General features: G+C 38.7%; 1 protein-coding gene across 2 annotated transcripts in view; it reads left to right on the plus strand.

Moving 5' to 3' along the window:
* Positions 1 to 24,941, plus strand: part of AKAP7 (A-kinase anchoring protein 7) — a 124,585-nt gene that overhangs the window by 46,502 nt on the left and 53,142 nt on the right. For both annotated transcript variants that reach the window (XM_068985259.1, XM_068985260.1), the window contains exon 7: positions 21,375 to 21,522. In XM_068985259.1, the coding sequence (XP_068841360.1) occupies positions 21,375 to 21,522 (148 nt within the window). The remainder of the gene's footprint in view (positions 1 to 21,374; positions 21,523 to 24,941) is intronic.

The raw sequence follows: 24,941 nt of genomic DNA on the forward strand, positions 1-24,941 counted from the left end.
ATAACATTCTAGAATATTTAGGTAGAAATAATTTGTGTATATCATTGGAATTACGAATGATGAACACTGACAAAACTTGTAGACTGACAGTTTCCTCTTTTACTCGTTATCTTTCTTATCGTGCTTTCACGTGGATTGTCCTCTTCCCAGTGGTTTCAAACTTAATCCCAGAATGACAAATCAGTGGTGAAGGTAATACCCACATTTCAAAATGTTTCTGTCTTTATTAACTTTGAAATGAGAGCACCCAAGGATGTTTATCAAAGGGATGCTTAAATTAACTCTAGAATTTATATTTCAACACTTCAGACTGCATGCATTTTAAGTGATTTCTTGACAGATGATTTCACAGAGTCTGCTCCTTTTACTTTATAGAAAGGGGATCTGAGACTCAGAGGTTAAGTGGCTGAAATGAGATCACACCGTTCTCAGTTGCAGAGCCCCATCCAGAATCTATTTTCCTCTCTCAGCGCTAATTCTCTTCTGAGTTTTCATTCTGGGTCCACTCATTTACAAGGGTGAGACCATTGATAAAGTCAATAATGGAATGTATTACCAACATTCAGTTTACTTAAGGTTGATAATGAAATAAAAGGGGCAGGGTAGAGGGATGTTGAATAATTTTTTTTTTCACTCATATTAAGAAGTTTGTGTCATTTCAAGTACTTGTATTTTAAAAGTTATTTCAATTATAGAAGTGTTAGATGAATATATGCTCACTGAAAAAAATCTACCTACATACAGACCTACAGAGTGAAAGATAAATTTTTTTCGCTCATCACCAATCTCTCACTCCCTTCCTCCCAATATCATTTCTCTTTTAGGTACCATTAGTAGTATATCCTTCTGGCCTTTTCTTATTCCCTGCAAACGAAACTTTCTTTCCGATAAAGAACTCTCCCTCAAATTTCCTGATATGGAACTTTCTCTGCTACAGTATGGTATTCTTGTTCTCAAACTAGAGAATTAAGTTTTCTAACTGAGATTCTGGGAAACATAAGACTTTTTTTTTTTTTTGATAATTATACATTTTTCTAACACCAGGAGGCATTTATATATATATGTTAGTTGTCCATATTCTTAGTCTCATGAGATTCTAGTGGAATATATCTCATAAGAGAGTAGTAAAAGTAGTATGCTTTTTTTTTTGACTGGGCTGTACAGCTTGTGGGATCTTCGTTCCCTGACCAGGGATTGAACCCATACCCTCAGCAGTGAAAGAATGGAGTCTTATGCACTGGACTGCCAGGGAATTCCCTTGAAAGTAGTTTTGTATATCTTCAAGCTATTTTGATTATCACTATGTTTTCAAAGGGCTTCCCTGGTGGCTCAGAGGTTAAAGCGTCTGCCTGCAATGCGGGAGACTAAGGTTCGATCCCTGGGTCAGGAAGATCCCATGGAGAAGAAAGTGGCAACCCACTCCAGTATTCTTGCCTGGAGAATCCCATGGAGGGAGGAGCCTGGTAGGCTGCAGTCCATGGGGTCTCAAACAGTAGTTTTTTAAATCAAATGAATGAAGCCTCAGAAAAGCTTCTTTAAATTGTTTTGTCTCTGAAATAGCTAAAATTCAACTTGTTTGTATCATTTCTTCAGAGTATGTTTGTTTCATGTGGTTAGACTCTATTTGTTTAGGTCAGTGCTTTTTATAGTACTTTATTTTGGGTTTATTTTTCACACTGAGTGGCCTTGTATTGGTGTTTCTGTGATTTGACATTGCAGAAACTGGTTTGTTAGAAGTGTGTGTTAACACTTGGTGGCAGAAGAGGACCAGTTTCAAATCAAATATGCATCTTAAGGCGGATCCAGATTCCTCAAGAAATAAATACAACCTTTTCATGAATAGAACAGTTGTTTTTAATCATAAATTATTTTCTGGACTTCTCTTTCAAATTACTAATATAGCACTTAAACTATCAAAGCTAGAGGCTATTAATTGGGCCTTCTTATAGCAGTTTTTCACAAAGTCAGCCAATGAGAGAACTTTGGAATGAAAGAAATGATCTTTGAAATTGTTTGCTCCCTTTTTCACTTGGACTGGTTTGCTTTGAGTGTAGAGTTTGATATGTACATAGCTAAGGGCAGAGGGGTAGTTATTGGACTCTGTGGTGATGAGGTTGGAGAAAGCAGGGAAGATCCCCTGGAGAAGGGCATGGCAACCCATTCCAGTATTCTTGCCTGGGAAATCCCATGGACAGAGGAACCTGATGGACTACAGTCCATCAGGTCGTAAAAGTTGCACATGACTCTGAGTGCACGCAACAAAAGAGGGCCTGCCAGGTTGCACTGCCGCTGTCTTCTTTTCTGAAAGAAGGCACTTTAGGGGCCTTTGGTAAGAGCAGGCTTTTATTATTCCCGACGAAAACTGGTCTTAGAAGTATCCTTGGTATAAGTTAAAGCAAGTCTGATTCACAGGATGGCAGAGTAGAAGGATGGGAGCTCATCTTCTCCTGTGAGAACTCCAAAATTGCAACTAACTGCTGAATATTCATCAACAGGAGAATAACTGATCACTTGGATCACAGCCTTGTCTAACTCAGTAAAACTATGAGCCATGCCGTGTAGAGCCACCCAAGATGGACAGCTCATGGTGGACAGTGCTGACAAAATGTGGTCCACTGGAGAAGGGAATGGCAAACCACTTTAGTATTCTTGCCTTGAGAACCCTGTGAACAGTATGAAAAGGCAAAAAAGATATGACATTGAAAGATGAACTCCCCAGGTCAGTATGGCCAATATGCTACTGGAGAAGAGTGGAGAAATAGTTCCAGAAAGAATGAAGAGGCTGAAGCAAAGTGAAAATAACACTCACATCCTGTGACTGGTAATGGAAGTAAAGTCCAATACTGTAAAGAACAATATTGCATAGGAACCTGGAATGTTAGGTCCTTGAATCAAGGTAAATTGGAAGTGGTCAAACAGGAGATGGCAAGAGTGAACATCGACATTTTAGGAATCAGTGAACTAAAATGGACTGGAATCGGCGAATTTAATTCAGATCACCATTATATCTACTACTGTGGGCAAGAATCTCTTCAAAGGAATGGAATAGCCCTCATAGCCAACAAAAGAGTCCAAAATGCAGTACTTGGGTGTAATCTCAAAAATGACAGAATGATCTCTGTTTGTTTCCAAGGCAAACCATTCAATATCACAAAAATCCAAGGCTATGCCCCAACCACCAATATTGAAGAAGCTGAAGTTGAATGGTTCTATGACAACCTACAAGCTCTTCTAGAACTAACACCAAAAAAAAGATGTCCTTTTCATCATAGGGGACTGAAATGCAAAAGTAGGAAGTCAAGAGATGATACCTGGAGTAACAGCCAAGTTTGGCCTTGGAGTACAAAATGAAGCAGGGCAAAAGCTAACAGAGTTTTGCCAAGAGAACACACTGGTCATAGTAAATACCCTCTTCCAAAAACACAAGAGATAACTGTACATGTAGACATCACCAAATGGTCAATACTGAAATCAGATTGATTATATTCTTTGCAGCCAAAGGTGGAGAAGCTCTATACAGTTAGCAAAAACAAGACTGGGAGCTGACTGTGGCTCAGATCATGAACTTCTTATTGCCAAATTCAGACTGAAATTGAAGAAAGTGGGGAAAACCACTAGACCATTCAGGTATGACTTAAATCAAATCCCTTATGAATATACAGTGGAAGTGACAAATAGATTCAAGGGATTAGATCTGATATATAGAGTGCCTGAAGAACTATGGATAGAAGTTCATAACATTGTACAGGATGTGGTGATCAAAACCATCCCCCAAAAGAAGAAATGCAAAAAGGCAAAATGGTTGTCTGAGGGGGACTTACAAATAGCTGAAAAAAGAATAGAAGTAAAAGGCAAAGGAGAAAAGGAAAGATATATCCATCTGAATGTACAGTTCCAAAGAATAGCAAGGAGAAATAAGAAAGCCTTCCTCAGTGATCAATGCGAAGGAAAAGAGGAAAAGAATAAAATGGGAAAGACTAGAGATCTCTTCAAGAAAATTAGAGATACCACGGGATTATTTCTTGCAAAGATGGGTGCAATAAAGGACAGAAATGGTATGGACCTAAAAGAAGCAGAACATATTAAGAAGAGGTGGTAAGAATACACAGAACTGTAAAAAAAAAATCTTCATGACTCAAATAACCACGATGGTGTGATCACTCACCTAGAGCCAGACATCCTGGAATGTGAAGTCAAGTGGGCCTTAGGAAGCATCACTACAGACAAAGCTATTGGAGACGATAGAATTCCAGCTGAGCTCTTTCAAATCCTAAAAGATGATGCTGTGAAAATGCTGCAGTCAGTATGCCAGCAAATTTGGAAAACTCAGCAGTGGCCACAGGACTGGAAAAGTTCAGTTTTCATTCCAATCCCAAAGAAAGGCAATGCCAAAAATGTTCAAACTACCGCATAATTACACTTATTTCACACGCTAGCAAAGTAATGCTCAAAATTCTCCAAGCCAGGTTTCAACAGTATGTGAACCGTGAACTTTCAGAAGTTCAAGGTGGATTTAGAAAAGGCAGAGGTACTAGAGGTCAAATTGACAACATCTGTTGGGTCATAGAAAAAGCAAGAGAGTTCTAGAAAACATCTGCTTTATTGATTATGTTAAAACCTTTGACTGTGTGGATCACAGCAAACTGTGGAATTTCTTAAAGAGATGGGAATACCAGACCACCTTACCTGCCTCTTGAGTAATCTTTATGCAGGTCAAGAAGAAACAGTTAGAACTGGACATGGAACAATAGACTGCTTCCAAATTGGGAAATGAGTATGCCAAGGCTGTATATTGTCACCTTGCTTATTTAACTTATATGCAGAATACATGATGTGAAATGCTGTACTGGATGAAGTACAAGCTGGAATTAAGATTTCCAGGAGAAATATCAATAACCTCAGATAAGCAGATGACACCACCCTTATGGCAGAAAGCGAAGAGGAACTGAAGAGCCTCTTGATGAAAGTGAAAGAGGAGAATGAAAAAGCTGGCTTAAAACTCAACATTCATAAAAGGAAGATCATGGCATCCGGTCCCATCCCTTCCTGGCAAAAAGATGGGGAACCAATGGAAACAGTGAGATACTTTATTTTATTGGGCTCCAGAATCACTGCAGATGGTGACTGCAACTGTGAAATTAAAAGACCCTTGCTCCTTGGAAGAAAAGCTATGACCAACTTAGCATATTAAAAAGCAGAGACATTACTTTGCCAACAAAGGTCCATCTAGTCTAAGCTATGGTTTTTCCAGTAGTCCTGTATGCACATGAGAGTTGGATCATAAAGAAAGCTGAGCGCTGAAGAAATGATGCTTTTGAACTGTGGTGTTGGAGAAAACTCTTGAGAGTCCCTTGGACTGCAAGGAGATCCAACCAGTCCATCCTAAAGGAAATCAGTCCTGAATATTAATTAGAAGGATTGATACTGAAGCCGAAGCTCGGATACTTTGATTACCTGATGCGAAGTACTGATTCATTAGAAAAGACCCTGATGTGAGAAGGATTGAAGGCAGGAGGAGAAGGGGATGACAGAGGATGAGATGGTTGGATTGCGTCACTGACTCGATGGACATGAGTTTGAGTCAGCTCTGGGAGTGGATGATGGACAGGAAAGCCTGGGTTGCTGCAATCCTTGGGGTTGCAAAGAGTTGGACATGACTGAGCAACTGAACTGAACTGAACTGACGTTAAAGCAGATTGTTTCAGTAACCTATTCCTGAATCTCCCAATGCCCAACAACTTAAAAATTTTAGTTGTTTTTGAGTCTCTTTTCATATTATCAAGTGCACTTAGTTCTGAGGCTATAATATGGAATTCTCTTTGGATTTTTCTTAGTTAAAAATCAATAAATGAAAACACAACACAATATCTCTTTTTGTTTTAATTTTTTTTTAAAGCTAAAAATGTGGTGAAATCTACTGTGATGTGGAATTGTAATTTCTCCTGAGAGTCTAGGTGCCATTAGTCAACTGTGTCATCTATTGTGTGTCAGAGCACTATATATAGCAACTGATTTCAGTTTTGTTTCTAAGGCATTTTTCAGCTTCATGCTGTTCAGTTGTCTGTTTCTGTGTTTTGAGATAAACCTAAGTATGCCTTTTAATTGTTTAAAAATTGGAAATGCTGTCTTCAAAGGTAGACTCACTAAATGTTCATTTGTAACCTTTCAGTAATTTATACATCTTTGAACATTGAAATTTATAGGAAATAATAAGCAGAAAGCAAGATTATTTTTAGGGAAGAATTCTGGGATTTGACTCATGTCAAAATACCAGAATGACTCCTGGTTGACCTTTATTCTGTCAAGAGATTTTGAAAAATTTGAAAACTCTAGAAGAAATGACCCAGTCAACCTAATATTATTAAGTCTGTGCGGAGTGGAATGGAGATTTGAAGTTAAGTGTTTTCATTGACATTTCCTGAAAGTTTTCTGTGAGGACATCTTTCAGGGTTTTATGTGAGGTAAGGATTCTGTGATCAAGTGCATGTTAGCAGTGATGGGTTAAAGTTAATCTGAGTCTTTATTTCAGGATTTCTTAGGATCTCTGAAACGTGAATGTTTACTGTGAATCTTAAGAACTTCCAACAACAAAAGTTTAATTTTTTACCTCTGGGTCATCTGTGGCTCTGTTCTGCATTGTCTTTATTCATGACCTTGGTTTAGCAGCTTACATCTAAGACTTCACTGGCCTTTGACTGAAGGAGAGAGAGATGGTGATAAACAGCTGAAAGTTTCTGTTAAGAGGTGATTAGAACGTCATTCCTTTTCACGTCTTATTGGCCAAAGAAGGTCACATGGTACTTTCCGGGTTCAATGGAGCAGGATACATAACCCACTTGCAGCAAAGGACGCCACAAGAAGGGCAGTGAATATTTTGAACATTATACATCCTACCTGAGCATCGTTTCCTAAATGTACTTGATAAGCGTGGCCTTTTTTTCATCTCCCATGTTGTGGCACATCGTTTAGGCAATGCTGGTGTTGATCATTCAGGCTTAAATGATACCTTTTTTTTCAAACATACAGATTCAGTGGCCAGTTTACTTACTGTCTAGCATTTGTATCCCAAGGCAAGATTCTGATTTAAATGCCATTAAAAAAAACACAGAGTTTTAGAGCTAGGATTAAAAGATGCAATAATGAAGTATTTGAGGTAATTAGAGTTGCATGGGTTTGCCTTCAGTTCAGTCCAGTCACTCAGTCGTGTCCCCGTGTCCTCTTTGCGACCCCAGGAACTGCAGAATGCCAGACCTCCCTGTCCATCACCTAATCCCAGAGTCCACCCAAACCCATGTCCATTGAGTTGGTGATGCCATCCAACCATCTAACCCTCTGTTGTCCCCTTCTCCTCCTGCCCTCAATCTTTCCCAGCATCATGGTTTTTTCGAATGAGTCAGCTCTTTGCATCAGGTGGCCAAAGTATTGGAGTTTCAGCTTTAACACCAGTGCTTCCAGTGAACATCCAGGACTTGATCTCCTTTAGGATGGACTGGTTGGATCTCCTTGCAGTCCAAGGGACTCTCAACAGTCTTCTCTAACACCACAGTTCAAAAGTATCAATTCTCCTGCACTCAGCTTTCTTTATGATCCAACTCTCACATCCATACATGAAGTGAAGAAGTGAAGTGAAGTGAAGTCACTCAGTCGTGTCTGACTCTTTGCGACCTCGTGGACTGTAGCCCGCCAGGCTCCTCTGTCCATGGGATTCTCCAGGCAAGAATACTGGAGTGGGTTACCATTTCCTTCTCCAGGGGATCTTCCCAACCCAGGGATCGAACCCGGGTCTCCCACATTGGAGGCAGACGCTTTAACCTCTGGGCCACCTGGGCAGCCCATCCATATATGACCATTGGAAAAACCATAGCCTTGACTAGATGGACCTTTGTTGACAAAGTAATGTCTCTGTCTAGGTTGGTCATAACTTTCCTTCCAGGAGTAAGCGTCTTTTAATTTCATGGCTGCAATCACCATCTGCAATGATTTTGAAGCCCAGAAAAATAAAGTCAGACACTGTTTCCACCGTTTCCCCATCTTTTTGCCATGAAGGGATGGGACCAGATGCCATGATCTTAGTTTTCTGAATGTTGAGCTTTAAGCCAGCTTTTTCACTCTCCTCTTTCACTTTCATCAAGAGGCTCTTCAGTTCTTCACTTTCTGCCATAAGGGTGGTGTCATCTGCATATTTGAGGTTATTGATATTTCTCCTGGTGATCTTGATTCCAGCTTGTGCTTCATCCAGCCCAACGTTTCTCATGATGTACTCTGCATAGAAGTTAAATAAGCAGGGTGACAATATACAGCCTTGATGTACTCCTTTCCCTATTTGGAACCAGTCTGTTGTTCCATGTTCAGTTCTAACTGTTGCTTCCTGACCTGCATATAAATTTCTCAAGAGGCAGGTCAGGTGGTCTGGTATTCCCATCTCTTTCAGAATTTTCCACAGTTGATTGTGATCCACACAGTCAAAGGCTTTGGCATAGTCAGTAAAGCAGAAATAGATGTTTTTCTGGAACTCTCTTAACTGTATTAAAATATGAATGTTCCCTCTATCTCAACTATTACTGTTAGTAATGGGGAACATTTTTCTCAAGTCATTTTTAGACATTTTGAGACTTCTGTCGTTTTGTTTTTCTAGTCAAGGACAGAATGGAGCATAATGATCTTATATGAAGCTGGCAAGCCCTATAGAGGGTTGATTATTTACGGTTAAAGGCAAAATGGATCATATGATCAAGAAAATGTAAACTTTATTCCAAAATGGTGTTGATGTAAAATTAGCTTGTATAATAGGTAACAGCCAATTGCTAACCCACCTGAATAGTCACATAAAAGCAAATCAAGCTAAGATTATTTGAATGATAATAAGATTTTTCTCTACCACTACAGAGTGGTCAAACTCCAGTGGCCAGTCACCTCTTGTTAAATATAATTGACTGCATAATAAAAAAAGGTAGAAGTATAACTAGTTTTAAATGATGCCTAACCTATTTTACACTGGAATTTTATTTCCAATCCTAAATATGAAAGGATTTACTTTGACCATTTATTAGAACCATATTCTGCCAAGGAAAGGTACCTCAAAAATAGAATAATACTAAATCGATCAATTCTTCCAACTCGATTCTTCCAGCCGTATAAATTAAAGATGAATAATACTGTTGTTTTCTCTTTGCAAGGGCAAAAATTCACATTATCTATAGTTAAAGACTTAACAAATCTAGCTCGTATCGTCTATAGCCCCATTTTGTATATTTACTATTTATTGTATTTTTGGTTGCCCTGGGCCTTCCTTTCATGGGCTTTCTCTGGGTGTGGAAGGCAGGGCTCCTGTTTAGCTGGAGTACGCAGGCTCCTCTTTGCTGTGGCTTCTCTTGTTGCAGAACACGGGCTCTCAATGCGTGGGCTTCAGTAGTTGCAGCAGAGAGTCTCAGCAGGTTTTGTGCATAGGCTTAGTTGCTCCGTGGCATGTGGAGTCTTCCTGGACCAGCCATTGAAACCACGTCCCCTGTATTGGCAGGCAGATTTCCATCCACCTTACCACCAGGGAAGTCCAGCGTTTTTACTTGTTAGTAAACTCTATGACACCGTTTTGGAGACCCATCTTTAAGGCTTTTTAAGTACATCTGTGTCTTTACGTTGACCTCAAGCTGATGGCCAGTGTGTGAAGGTACTTTTCTTCCTTCCTTGGCTACAGCCTTCTCTACAGCTGAATTTGATTCTGATTTGTTACATAACTTTATTTAGAGCAGAACATTTCATTCAGAGTGGTTTCACTTTGGTCTCCAGCACAGCCGTGGGATCCTAATCAGCCAGTACCTGGGAGAATGTTCTGTGACTTTCTCTAGTGGTCCTGGACCTTTAGCAGCATCCCTCCTCCCCCACCTTCATACTCCATCCTGTTTTCATGACTTGGTCCCTTTGGATTCCATCGTGCTCCTCGTCCTCCCTGACCTATCCTGATAATCACGGAATCGTAAACAGGACCTTGTGCTCTTGAATTTCCAGTGCAGATATTTCTAGAGCTTAATTCAGAGGAACCAGATGGGGGCAGTAGTCTCCTGGTAATTAGCTGAGTGGATACAAAAATCATGTGAAACATATTTCCCAACAGATTGTAACTTTCTACCAAGTATAACCCTACGGGCATGTGCTTAAATTGTACACAATGGGGATGAGGTCTACATGCAGGGAATGGTGTCAGGTTTGGCTGGTCTAGGTTTCCTGGGTGATGAACATACTGGGTAGAGCAGAAAAGCAAGTGGAATATTCCAGTGTTTGTGATCTTTGGCAAACTATCATCCTAAGTATCAGCAAACTATCAGCCAGGCTCCCCTTTCCATCATCATCTCCCGGAGCTTCCTCAAACTCATGTCCATAGAGTCGGTGATGCCATCCAACCATCTCATCCTCTGTCATCCTCTTCACCTCCTGCCTTCAATCTTGCCCAGCATCAGGGTCTTTTCCATTGAGTCAGTTCTTCGCATCAGGTGGTCAAAGTATTGGAGTTTCAGCTTCAGCATTAGTTCTTCCAATGAATATTCAGGACTAATTGCCTTTAGAGTGGACTTGTTGGATCTCCTTGCAGTCCAAGGGACTCTCAAGAGTCTTCCAACACCACAGTTCAAAAGCATCAATTCTTCGATGCTTAGTTTTCTTTATAGTCCAATTCTCACATCCATACATGACTACTGGAAAAACCATAGCTTTGGGTAGATGGACCTTTGTTGGAAAAGTAATGTCTCTGTTTTTTAATATGTTGTCTAGGTTTGTCATAGCTTTTCTTCCAAGCAGCATCTTTTAATTTCATGGCTGCAGTCACCATCTGCAATGATTTTGGAGCCCCCCAAAATAAAGTCTCTCACTGTTTCCGTTGTTTCCCCATCTATTTGCCATGAAGGATGGGACCAGATGCCATGATCTTAGTTTTCTGAATGTTGAGTTTTAAGCCAAGTGATGTTTATCAGTTCAGTTCACTCACTCAGTCATGTCCGACTCTGTGACCCCCATGGACTGCAGCATGCCAAGCCTCCCTGTCCATCACAAATTCCCGGAGTTTACCAAAACTCATGTCCATTGAGTCTGTGTTGCCATCCAAACATCTCACCCTCTGTTGTCCCCTTCTCCTCCCACCTTCAATCTTATTGAGCATCAGTGATGTCTATGGATGCATGTAAAAGATTTTGCTAGTGTATATATAATCCCTGCTACATTGTTTAGGTTTTCAGTTCTCATTTAGGTTGGATCTGAGGCTATAGTTTGGTCTAAAATTCTGTCTGTGGATAATACAATCAGTTTATATGAATGATTCCATGCTTCTGATCTCTAGGCTATAAAAGCAGAACACATTCAACCAAAATATAAGTATGTTGCAGTATATAGGCCAGTATTACAAGACAAGTTAAAATTATTCATTAGGATTTTTCATGAACTTATTTCTGAATGAGCTTTTGCAGAACAGTTCACTGTTATCTTTCATTGTTAAGATCCTGAGAATTTCTTGCACCAGTGACTTGCTGATGTTTACTTACTTAATGTTGAGAGAATTGTTGATTAAATGGAAGGCTATTGCAATGAAGAACAAAAACATCTTAAATTGAGTTATAAGTTTATAGTTTGTATTTGGGGAGAAATTTGGTGATGGGATATTTTATGTTTCATCTTTAGTTTATAGAAATAAATGGTTACATTGGTAAATTCAGGAGAACATGTTATTCATTGCTCCAAAGAGTAAAATATTAGGAAAACAGATGTGATTAGGAGGAGTAGGATATAACTTGTTTACACTTGAGTAACCCTAGGCTGCACTGAGCCAAGAACTCAGCTGGACTTTGATCAAGGGGAGTTGAGGTTCCAGCTGAGATTGGGCTGTCTAGGGAGCATTCCTAGATGCCTTAGTTATGGGTCTCTGCTTCATTGAAATGAAAAAGTTCAGTTCAGTCACTCTGTCGTGTCTAACTCTTTGCAACCCCATGGACTGCAGTATGTCAGGCTTCCCTGTCCAACACCAACTCCTGGAGCTTACTCAGACTCATGTCCATAGAGTCAGTGAAGCCATCCAACCATCTCATCCTCTGTTGTCCCCTTCTCCTCCTGCTTTCGATCTTTCCCAGTGTCAGGGTCTTTTCCAATGATTCAGTTCTTCCCATTAGGTAGGCAAAGTATTGGAGTTTCAGCTTCAGCATCAGTCCTTCCAATGAATATTCAGGACTGATTTCCTTTAGGATGGACTGGTTGGATCTCCTTGCAGTCCAAGGGACTCTCAAGAGTCTTTTCCAACACCATAGTTCAAAAGCATCAGTTCTTCAGCTCTCAGCTTTCTTTACAGTCCAACTCTCACATCCATACATGACTACTGGAAAAACCATAGCTTAGACTAGATGGACCTTTGTTGGCTTTTTAATATGCTGTGTAGGCTGGTCATAGCTTTTCTTCCAAGGAGCAAGCATCTTTTAATTTCATGGCTGCAGTCACTATCTGCATTGATTTTGGAGCCCCCCTCAAAAAAAGTCTGTCACTGTTTTCATTGTTTCCTCATCTATTTGCCATGTAGTGATGGGGCCGGATGGCATGATATTAGGTTTCTGAATGTTGAGGTTTAAGCCAACTTTTTCACTCTCCTCTTTCACTTTCATCAAGAAGCTCTTTAGTTCTTTGCTTTCTGCCATAAGGATGGTATCATGTGCATATCTGAGGTTATTGATATTTCTCCTGGTGATCTTGATTCCAGCTGTGCTTCATCCAGCCCAGCATTTCTCATGATGTACTCTGCATAGAAGTTAAATAAGCAGGGTGACAATATACAGCCTTGACATACCCCTTTCCCTATTTGGAACCAATCTGTTGTTCCATGTCCATTTCTAACTGTTGCTTCTTGACCTGCATACAGATTTCTCAGGAGGCAGGTAAGGTGGTCTGGTATTCCCATCTCTTGAAGAATTTTCCACAGTTTGTTGTGATCCACACAGTCAAAGACTATGACGTAGTCAATACAGCAGAAGTAAATGTTTTTCCGAAACACCTGTGTTTTTTTGATGATCCAACAGATGTTGGCAATTTGATCTCTGGTTCCTCTGCCTTTTCTAAATCTAGCTTGACCATCTGGAAGTTCACGATTCATATAGTGCTGAAGCCTGGCTTGGAGAATTTTGAGCATTACTTTGCTAGCATGTGAGGTGAGTGCAGTTGTGTGGTAGTTTGAACATTCTTTGGCATTGGAATGAAAACTGACCTTTTCCAGTCCTGTGGCCACTGCTTAGTTTTCCATATGAGAAATAAGAAAAGCCACATGCAAATATCAGAAATAGTTATATGGCCAAACAGCATATGATTTCTTATGCTCTACTTGAGAAATCTTGAGGAGGAATTGAGGTTTGCTAAGTAGACAAAGAATGAGCGTAGGTGGGAGCAGTGTGTGTTGTAAATAAAGGTATTGTAACGTCCCTGTGCTTTTGCATTGAGTCAGTGACTTTGAGAACTTCCCTGGGTACCCTCAACATGTTCTTTGCCGGTTAACATGTCATTCATAGTCAGTATGAATGGGCTAACTGCAACCAAATTCGTGTTTCTGCCTCTGATCTTTTTGATTCCAGCAACTCATAAAAACAATACCATGAAGCAACGCAGCATATTCTCTTGGTGCTTTTTGTGAAGTGGCTTGTTTTACTGGGAGTTGTCTATCACCTCTTCTCTGTGACAGCTTTCCTTGCCCCTTGATACCCCCAAGGATCATCCATCTCGTCTCAGTGTTAGGACAGCGAGAAGGAGGTGTCAACAATAGATTCAAAACATAGCTCTAGCAGCTTTGTTTCTACTTATTACTTGCTGAAAGGTGCAATATTGTAAATGTTAGATATAATGCTGGGGTAAAGAGTTTCTACTTTTTCTTTCTCTAAAGCCTCAAGATTAAACAAAGCAGTAGTGCTAAATGCAAGTATATAAATAGAGGGATTAAGGGGATGACCTCTCTGAAAAGCCTCATGATGAGATGCATAGATGCGCCAGCATTAAGTAACCTAAAAAGAAGAACTGAGAAATATTGGATGCTCAAATAAACAGCTGATTTAAAAAATGCAGATAATCTCTGCCAGTGTTTTAGTTGATTATTTGCATGTTAGCAGTAGAAGAATTCTTCTTCTTAGAGTCTGGATACTTTGGATAATTTTTACTGTGTGTAAGTAATATTATGAACTCTTTGCCATCTACCTTTATAAAACTGATTTACTATGGATGTATAATTATCACTTTCTTTGTTAATACTAATGCAGCATGTTAAATGGAGGTGTTTTAGATGCTAGAAATTCTCAAAGCAATTTTCACATTGGTTTTAGCAATGATAGTATATATGATTCTATCTTAAGAATGGTTAGTATTCTTAGAATTTTAATCTTGTAAATAGTGAAAGAGCTTGAATATTATCATTCTGTTCTTTTTCAATTTATTTGTGTTCTCCACTTACCCTGAATCTGAATCCAAGCTCTCCCTCTTACTAGCTGTGTGTCCATCAGTAAGTGACCTGATTTCTCTGTGAATCAATTTCCTTATCAGGGGATAATAATGGTACTAGTCTCAGAGGGTTATTGCAGTTATTAAATAAGCTAATACGTTCTTAGAGTAGTGCCTGTACATAGTAAATACTATGGAAGTATTTTCTAGTATTGTTAAACTGATGGTAGAAAGCATTGTTTTTTTTTTCAGATTGGTACAGAACAATGAGCAAAGTAGAACTGTTTTTTCTATTTCCCATCACTCGTTAACTTTTTCATCTCTCAAGTTACTGACATGCCTGAGGCAGAGTGTTAGGGCCCCACCCAGGTAGGAAATAGGCATTGCTAGACAGAGGGTCCAGGCACAGCCCAGGCTGACAGGCTGGCTGAGTGCAGCAGGAGGAGGAGATGGGAAAGCTGCAAGGCAGTTCTCAGCCAGGGATGCTAGGCACTAGATCTGAAACCACCATGCTATTTGAGAACACACTGGCTATGCGGTGGAGAATCCTCATGTCTTTCCGTCCCTGTCATGAACAGGCTTGGATGGACTGAGCCTGAATGGGAGGGGCCTCCATTTTCCCCACTGAGAGGGGCTAAGGGAAAGACTATAGCCGACCAGGAGGTCATCAAGTGTCTGTATCCAGGGAAAGATGGAAGCAAAACAGTACAAATAAGTGAAAAATGTAGTTTTGCCAAGAGACAGAGTCATTAAAAATTGTAAAGTAAGATTTGCTCCAGGGAAGCCCCTTGTGGATAGAGATTCTTTTTATATCTTTGAATCACCAATATGTAACTTTTCACTAGGAATAGTGATCATTAGGAATAATTTTAAGGGCTTTCCCTGATGGTCCAGTGGCTGAGACTCCATGTTTCCAATGCAGGGGGCACAGGTTCAGTTCCAGGCCAGGGAACTAGAACCTGCATGCTGCAACTAAAATTTGGCACAGCAAAATAAATAGAGAAATGAATAAATATTAAAAAAAAGAAAATGTGTGGGCTCTCTGGGAAACAGAAAGTCACTGAAACCCCACTTAAAAAATTTAGTTTTCTAACTGGTATCACTGGTATCACATCATTCTAACTGGTATCATTTCCTGCCTCTAACTTCTTACCACTTATGAAAATGAACATAAAAGATTATCATTCTTTTATCAGCTGATGCCTAAAATGACAGGCCAGTTTGGATTGGGTCTTAATTTGCATCTTGAATTTTGATTTCATGCCATTATCACAGAAAACATGCATTTCTTTCAGAGCTGCTGGGTAACAGAAATAAACTATTGGAAAATAACAGAGCTCCAGGAATATCAAACTTAACCTCAAAAGGACACTTTTTTTTTTTTTTTGGTCTGATATGCAGCCTGCTCATTTTTGCATCATGGGAGTTGTAATTATTATAATAAGATAACAAGTAACAATATGAAATTATCTTTTATTACAAAAAAATTAACCTTCTTAACAAGACTGGCATCCTATTGTTTTTCTGATCACAATAACTTTGTTGTAGAAACTAAATTTGAATAATAAGTATTTTATCTTTCAGAACCTTAGCTGAATGATTTTCACATTTAGATTGTTAACTAATATGAATTTTCTTATTTTGTGGCTGTTTACTTCCTATATTGAAAATAGAGGTGGATGCCTAGGAGTGTAAGACTGAATCCTCTTTGGTGCATATTAAATTTTGCACATCATTTAACATTTAAATGATATGATGAATGCTTTCTGAGTAATTAATACCCATGAATTATCAGAGGCAGCCATCAGATGATTGTAAAAATACTTACACTCTCAATAGCATTTTTCCTGTATTGGCTGTTTGGGTGCCAAGTAGCAATCGAGAATGAAGTTTCTCAGGGTTTCATGGTCCACTGTATCAGAAATTATCATGTGGCTGTGAACAGCACTGGTAATTCTCCCTAAACTATACCCAAAACTAGGCCAAAGGGAAGTGAAACTTCAGTCATTTCTGATGATTAATTAAGATAGTCTTGAAAAAATTTTGTTTGATGTTTCTTGCCACTAATTTATTGTTTCAAAGTGTGACATTCTGTCTTTAAATTCCTATTTTCTCCTTCAGTGTTCCGATGTATAATTGATAAGTCAGTTATATTGGTTACAGTTATCAATACAAAGCCTTAAAAATACGCCCTGTTCCTGTTAGGTCCAAGGCAAAAATAATTTTCAAGCATAGTACTAGACAGTCACCAGGCATATTCAGCATTCCAGGAGGCAGCACCCTTAACATGGTTTTGTTGACAGTACCCTACATGTTGTTGGAAAGAATCCCAACTCTCTCAGCCTTTACAAGTCAGATTTTCCTGCCTCTAACCATTTTTGACGCTTTTCTTTGTGCTTTCCTAATATGTTATGGGCTTCCCTGGTGGCTCAGATGGTAAAGAATCCGCCTGTAATGCAGGAGACCTGAGTTCGATCTCTGGGTGGGGAAGATCCCCTGAAGAAGGAAATGGCAACCCACTCCAGTATTCTTGCCTGGGAAGTCCCATGGACAGAGGATCTTGGTGGGCTACAGTCCATGGGGTCACAAAGAGTCCAACATGACTTAAAGACTCAACAACAACATGTTAAACTTCCATCTTTTCTTTAAAATCATGAGGTACCTTGGAAAGGGTCTGGGCTATGAAGAAGGGAAGCAAAGACTAATTTGTGGTCTAAAACCTGAAAACCATCCTTTTTAGCTTTAAAATATAGCTTTGCAGTCTGATGTCTCTGGTACTAGTTTGAGAACCCTCTGGATCCATTTGGAAAATTAGAGGCTGCTTTGTCTTACTCTATAGATACCCAATTTTGATGTACTTGTTTATTTTCTTTGAATGGAAGTCCTTTCCTTATTATGAAGGAGAAATACCACCTGCTGCTGTTGGATAGTCAGACTAATTCACATAGATTTTACTAGAAAAGAAATATATTTCCAAGGGACAAAAGAGCCTTAAAAAAGTCCTGCAAAATATATTGTCAAACAAAAATTCCCTGGAGAATAAGGACCATGCTAATATTATAAAACCGACAAAGCTGTTCTGGATACTTTTATTATTGAAGATGTTTTCTGATCAGAGCATATAACTTTTAGTGCCTCCTAAGGTCTCCTGCCTCTTTGAACCACAGCTCTCTCTGTAAGTTATGGGTTAAAGAACTAAGTTCATTTCACTCTCTAGTAAAAAATAGCTTCTTAAGATTCATGTTGGAAGTCATCTGTGGAGAATTCTTGCAAAACAGTTGGTACTTACTTTTTGCTAAAATTAAATTAATTAGCCTAACAGATTAGAGTAGCTTTTATGTTTCCTTTATTCCTTATTTTTTTAAAAAAACAGTTACATCTTACAAAACTGAAATACAGATTATAGTGGCCATACAATGCTGGCAATGGTATCTTGAAAACTGAAGGTCTTAATTTTTCTGCTAAGTTATCACTAATCTTTTGTCTGTTCAAAGGGAATGAATGACACCATTTCCCCATCCCATCCCCACACAACAAACACACACAAATGAAAAAGCACTTGAAAGGGAAATAAGATTGTCAGTTTCCATTTACTCAGAACTTTTCCCCCTGAGATCTTACCTATGATTTTCAGTAATCTTACTAATAATAATTATCTCTACTATATTATAGATATGTCATATCTATCTATCTATCTATATCTATATATCATATATATCATATAGATAGATGATATATTATAACATTTACCATATTTCACTGTTTTCAGCACTTTTATAAATTGACTCATTTAGTGCATATGAGCACTTAGAGGTAGGTATTATTGTTAGCCTCATTTTACGGATAAGGAAACTGGAATGAAGTCCCATGGCTGAGAAGTGGCCAAGCAGGGACGTGCGCTCATGTACTAATTGACCCTCCGCATTAGGCTCTGCTGTCCCTCATGGACTTCTGCTCACCAAATCAAAAGAAATCCATTCATTTTCTTTCTTGTTGAACTATGAATGAACAGCATTTGATGTTGTCAACTATCCTCTTCTTGAAACTTTATCCTCCTTTGCACTTGTGACAGTTATTTATTGAGCCCTGCTTCATGTCAAGCACTGTTCTAGGAACTGAGGATGGTGGTGGTAGTTTAGTCGCAAAGTCATGTCTGACTCTTGCAACCCCATGGACTGTGTAGCCTGCCAGGCTCCTCTATCCATGGGATTCTCCAGGCAAGTATACTGGAGTGGGTTGCTATTTCATTCTCCAGGGGATCTTCCCAACCCAGGAATTGAACCCAGGTCTCCTGCATTGCAGGCAGATTCTTTACCGACTAAGCTATAAGGGAAGCCCATAAGCTATAAGGGACTGAGGATATTTCAGAGAATAAAAATCAGACAAAAATCCTTGTGTAGAGCTCCTATTCTAATGGAGAAAGACAGCTAAAGACAGACAGTGACATAAACATGAACTACATAATATGTTAGAAGATGGTAAGTGCTATGGAGAAACATAAGTATGTATAGGGGGAGAAAGAGAGAGAGGATTTGGGAGGACTGCTTGGGGAGGAGGGATGGCATGGTTAAGTGAAGCCCTATTGTTCAGTTGCTAAGTTGTATCTGACTCTTTACAACCCTATGGACTGCAGCCCACTAAGGCCTCCCTGTCCCTCATTATCTCCTGGAGTTTGCGCAAGTTCATGTCCGTTGAATCGGTGATACTATCCAACCATCTCATCCTCTGCTGCCCTCTTCTCCTTTTGCCTTCAATCCTTCCCAGCATCAGGGTCTTTTCCAGTGAATCATCTGTTTGTATCGGGTGGCCAAAGTATTGGAACTTCAGCTACAGCATTAGTCCTTCCATTGAGCATTCAGGGTTGATTTCTCTTAAGATTGACTGGTTTTAACTCCTTGCTATCCAAGGGGGCCTCAAGAATCTTCTCTTGCACCACAATTCAAAAGCATCAATTCTTAGGTAACTTTTTATATAAAAAGGTAATAAGTGAAGCCCTATTAAGAAAGTAATATTTGAGCAGAGAATTAAAGGAGATGAGGATGGACGATGAAGATATCTGGGGGAGGAGCGTTTCAGGAGGTGGGGACAGGCAGCCCAGGGACTGTGAGGTAGGTTCTGCCTGGCTTGTTCACAGAAGAGCGAGGAGGTTGGGGAGGCTGCTGCGGGATGAAGGCGAGAGTGGTGGACACGAGGCCCATGAGGTCCAGGGACAGCAGATCAGGACCCTGCAGGCTGGTTGGGGCAGTTTGGCTCCTCTGAGAAAAATGGAGACGTTTTGGAGGATTTTGAGCAGAGGATGGCATGATCTGGGTGTATGTTTTCATAGGATCAGTTTGACTTCCAAAGAGAAAACAGTGGGAAAACAGTTAGAAAGCTCTTGGGGTAATCGAGGTGAAAGAAACAGAAGTGCCTGGACAGAGGTGGCAGGGGAGTGGTGAGAACTGGGTGTGTTTTGAAGGTAGAGCCAACACGATATGATTGGAAGTAGGGCTAATGGAAAGAGAATCAAGGATGACCCCAAGGTTTTCAGCCTGATCAAGTCGAACATGGTTGCTGTTAACTGAGGTGGGGAAGTCTGACTGAAGTGGTTATGAAAGATCAGGAGCTCAGTTGAAACACATAGCTCAACAAAAACATGTTATATGTGTGTGTATATATATATATATATATATATATATTTTTTTTTTTTTTTTTTTTTTGGGCTGAGGCATGTAGGATCTTAACTCCCCAACATGTTCAACAATAAAGAGTTGAGTGAATAAATTATATCTCCATCTAATGGAATACTATGAAAATATAAAAATATTTTTCACATTTATTTATTACTTATCAATTTAACATATTAACTGAAAAAAGCTGATTATCAGATAATACTCATGGTACAACTCATGCATAGGAAAAATAAAATACATAAAATTTTAGTAGTAGTTTGGTGTGTTTTAATTTTTTTTCTATCTGCATTTAAAATTTTTTTGTGATTTTTGCGAATAAAAAGGGAAAGTACATATTCTAATTATACTTTAGTAAGATTTATGTAAGTATAATTTGAAAATAACATACATGCATAGAGAAAGACTTAAAGAATATATATATCACAGGGTTAATGTATTTTATTAATATATAAATAACAGGGTCATAAATGATTTTTCATTTTCTTCTTTTTTCTATATTCTTTATATTTTCTGAGTTTCAGAAATGACAGGTATTTCCAGGGCAATGTAGATGTATATATATACATTTAAAGGAAAAGTTTGCACACGGCCAGCTAGTAAACTTGCCCTGTAAAGTACTGTATCTTCATCTCAATGACTGTGTTTTGGGACTATGAGGCAGGCATAGGACCATGTATAGTAAGGGGAGAGGGAGACATTCTTTCCCATGTTTGGGGGAACTACCAAGTTACTAATTTTTCGGCAACAAGCCCTATTTCTGCTATGAAAGCACACAGAATCAGGAGGGGCAGGTGGAGAAAAACTTGAAAGACCTATTGACTCCAATTTGAATAGCCTTTAATTGTCTTTCAGATGATTCTTACATAAGGAGTTTAAAAATTACATCCATTTATTGAAATGGATGCAAATGTTACATTCTACACACTATAAAATGTTAGGTTCCATGTCACTGAAAAATTCTCCCATTTCTCCATTGTCTTTGGAGATGATTTCTCTTTGCTGGATGTCTCAAATTTCAACTTGATATACCTTATTATTTTTGCTCAACACTCTTCAATTAAAAAAAAAAAATACAACTGATTCCAGGCAGAGAGACTTTGAAAACAACTTTACAGCAATTTTGTGGTATCCATTTTCAGATGCCAGCAGGCAGAACTGTATATCAAAATGTACTATCAGGTTCTAAGAAAGTGATAAAGATATGAATTGGTTGCCTAAATGAAATGATTGATTGATGTGATTTTGTCTTGTCATTTCAAGGGAGTGAAAAAAATAGACCCCAAATTATATGAAAAATTTATCGGCCATAGATTTGGAGAAGAAGTGGTACATTGTATAGATCTTTGCTCCATGCTGAAGAAAAAGCAAAGTAATGGCTATTATCACTGTGAGTCTTCAATTGTGATTGGTGAGTGGCATTTAAGGATTATCTTTGGTTTTGATTTTTTCAGCATCATTTTGTTTTGGCAAATGTTTATGTTGTATGTTTTTCTCAGTGACATATTTTCCTAAACATTATGTTTTGACAATAATACATTAAAAATTTTGTGGAACATAGTTAGTATTTATATTTATCAGTCAAGATTTAAGTACCTATAGTTTTTATACTTCTGTGCTTTAAAATATAATCATCATGAAGTCTTGAAATGTTGATTCAAAATTCATTTCAGTGTAATTTTATTTTGTGAATATGAAGAAACATTTTCATCAGTGAAGGCCTATATGATCACAGCCTTCTATGCCAGGTATTTTCATCTTTGCTGCTTTTAATTGGGAATAGACTGTGCCAGGCCAGAAAGTTTCACTCTGAGAAGAAAAAGCATAGGTGGCCTGCAGAGACTGAAAACTTGTCTTTCAATTTCTTCCTTAAGAAAAATATGTTTTGAGGGGAGACCAAGATTCATGCATAAATGCTCTGTTATCTTATGAGGGAGATGGCTTGTGATGAGACAGATTCATACACAGTTATGTTTCCAAGTAGAGAGCATGTACACCAAAGGAAGAATGTGAAAAACTAGAACAGGGGTATTTCTCGTTGGCAATGTGGCTGTCTTTCAAAGGAACCTGATCTGTTGTGATTGAAATTTACTATTTCAAACTGGGCAATCTTCTTATAAAATTGTGAACTTCAAGACAACATCATTTGTATACTTTTTAAGTGATGTGAAAATGGAGAAGATAAAAACATGTATCTAAATATCTCAAGGATCTTCAACCAAGGTACTTTCTTGCCACCATCAAGGTCAGCTTGAAGAAAACCTATGGAAATATACATCCTGAAAGAATCTTTATACAGAAAGTATTTTAAAAATGTTCAAGAAGACAATTTTATTTCTAAATTCTCATCAGAGAAGCCTTTTTACCTTCCAAAGATCTTAGCCCTCTTAAACAGAAGATACTCAGTTTGTCATTTGAATTCTGTGTTCTGAAACATGCCAAATGCATTTTAAGGAAGACTTTTTTGTTTTCAGAACCTCTGTAAGAAAGCTGGCTTCCATCAAAGTTTTGATGCGGACCAAACATTTCTCTTTAGGTTCACTGTAAAAAGCAAATTTAAATCCTTCTTGCATAATACAGATTTTGGCTAGCTTTCCATATCTTCCCTGTAATTACTTTAGACCAACCTTGAAGGAGAACGCGGTGCTTCATTGCCTCTCCCACTCCTATTTTTTTAAAAAAAGAGCAATATGTAGATTTTACTGAAGGTATTGTGGGCCTGCATTATGCAGCTCACAGCATGGATCTCCAGTATTGCCATCACACAGCTCTGTTCAGCTCACCCCAAATTACTATGCTCCACTCACTGAATTTTCTTTTACTGCTCTTTTCCAGCTTGGTTTCTAAAACTCCCCTTATCCTAGGCAATTTCTCTCTACTTTTTCTCTCAGGTTCTTTATCTCTCATCCTTTTCTAATTCAGAGTAATTTAGCTTCTTTCAAATTTCACCCATATGGATCATTAAGATTATTTAAAAAAGGTTTTTGCCTGTTACACATAATCTATATTCTCCTACCATTCTGAACATTAATGCCGACATTGAAAATGATAATTATTTTATAATCATTAACTAATTTTAATACACACTAGAGTCTTATATTTGCTATGGATAATTACTGATTTTCTTGATCTTACCCCAGTTTTACAGCAGAAAATATTGGGCAGGATTCAGAACTCTTTCTTTGTGAGTTTCATTTCTTGTTCAGATTCTTTTTTGTATTATCTTAAAAAATTTTTTTTTTATTGGAGTATAGTTGATTTACAATGTTGTGTTAGTTTCAGGTGTACAGTGAAGTGAATCAGTTATGCATATATATCTATATATCTCCGGCTTCCCTGGTGGCTCAGAGGTTAAAGCGTCTGCCTGCAATGCGGGAGACGTGGGTTCGATCCCTGGGTTGGGAAGATCCCCTGGAGAAGGAAATGGCAACCCACTCCAGTATTCTTGCCTGGAGAATATATGTATCCACTCTTTCAGATTCTTTGCCCATTTCAGCCATTGCAGAGTATTGAGTAGAGTCCCCTGTGCTATATACAATGGCTCCTTACTAGTTACATATTTTATATACAGTAGTGTGTATATGTCAGTCCCAATCTCCCAGTTTATCCCTCGCCCTCCCTTACCCTCTGGTAACCATTTGTAACTCTATTTCTGTTTTGTAGATAAGTTCATTTGTACAATTGTACCCCTTTTTTAAGATTCCATATATAAACGGTATCTGTCATATGATATTTTTCTTTCTCTGTCTGACTTGCTTCATTCAGTTCGACAGTTTCTGGGTCCACCCATGTTCCTGCAAGTGGCATTATTTCCTTCTCTTTTTTGTGGCTTAGTGGTAATCCATTGTGTCTGTGTTCTACATCTTTATCTATTCCTCTGTTGATGGACATTTGGGTTGCTTCTGTGTCCTGGCTGTTGTAAATAGTGCTGTTGTGAACACTGGAGAGCATGTATCTTTTTGAAGCATGGTTTTCTCCTGATACATGTCCAGGCATGGGATTGCAGGATCTTATGGTAGCTCTATTTTCAGTTTCTTAACGAGTCTCCATACCGTTCTTCATAGTGGGTGTACCAGTTTACATTCCCACCATCAGTGTAGGAGGGTTCTCTTTTTTTCACGGCCTCTCCAGCATTTATTGTTTGTATAATAGATTTTTGATGATGACCATTCTTATCAGTGTGAAAGTCTCTCAGTCTTTTCTGACTCTTTGCAATCCCATGGACTATAACCCACCAGACTCCTCTGTCCTCTGTCAGGCAAGAATGCTGGAGTGGGTTGCCATGCCCTCCTCCAGGGGACTTCCCAACCCAGGGATCAAACCCAGGTCTCCCTTATCGCAGGTGGATTCTTTACCGTCTGAGCCACCAGGGAAGCCCTCCTGACCAGTGTAAGGTGATATCTTATTTGTAGTTTTGGTCAAATAATTAGTGACGTTGAGCATCTTTTCATGTGCTTTTTAGCCATATGGGTGCTTTCTTTGGAGAAAGGTGTTTTTTAGATCTTCCACCCTTTTGTTCAGATTTATTTGGCTTACATTTGGTATGGTTGCTCTTTAATTTGATCCTAATTCAAATATAATGTCTGTTTCCTGAACCTTGAAACAGTATTGTGTTGTATACAGAGAATGGGACAGACTTCATATGATCATAAGATGTGTTCAGAATTCTAGAGTAGAATTTGGGTTTCAGGAACTCTGGGAACCTCCTGAAATTATTCATAAAACTGTATATATAGATACATATATGAATTTTGGGGGGTAGAGAATTTTTAGATTTGCATATTTCCTATCTTAATTTGTTAATGGTGCATTCTTGGATAATACTGAATT

Source organism: Capricornis sumatraensis, chromosome 13, assembly GCF_032405125.1.
Source record: "Capricornis sumatraensis isolate serow.1 chromosome 13, serow.2, whole genome shotgun sequence".
Classification (NCBI taxonomy): Eukaryota; Metazoa; Chordata; class Mammalia; order Artiodactyla; family Bovidae; genus Capricornis; species Capricornis sumatraensis.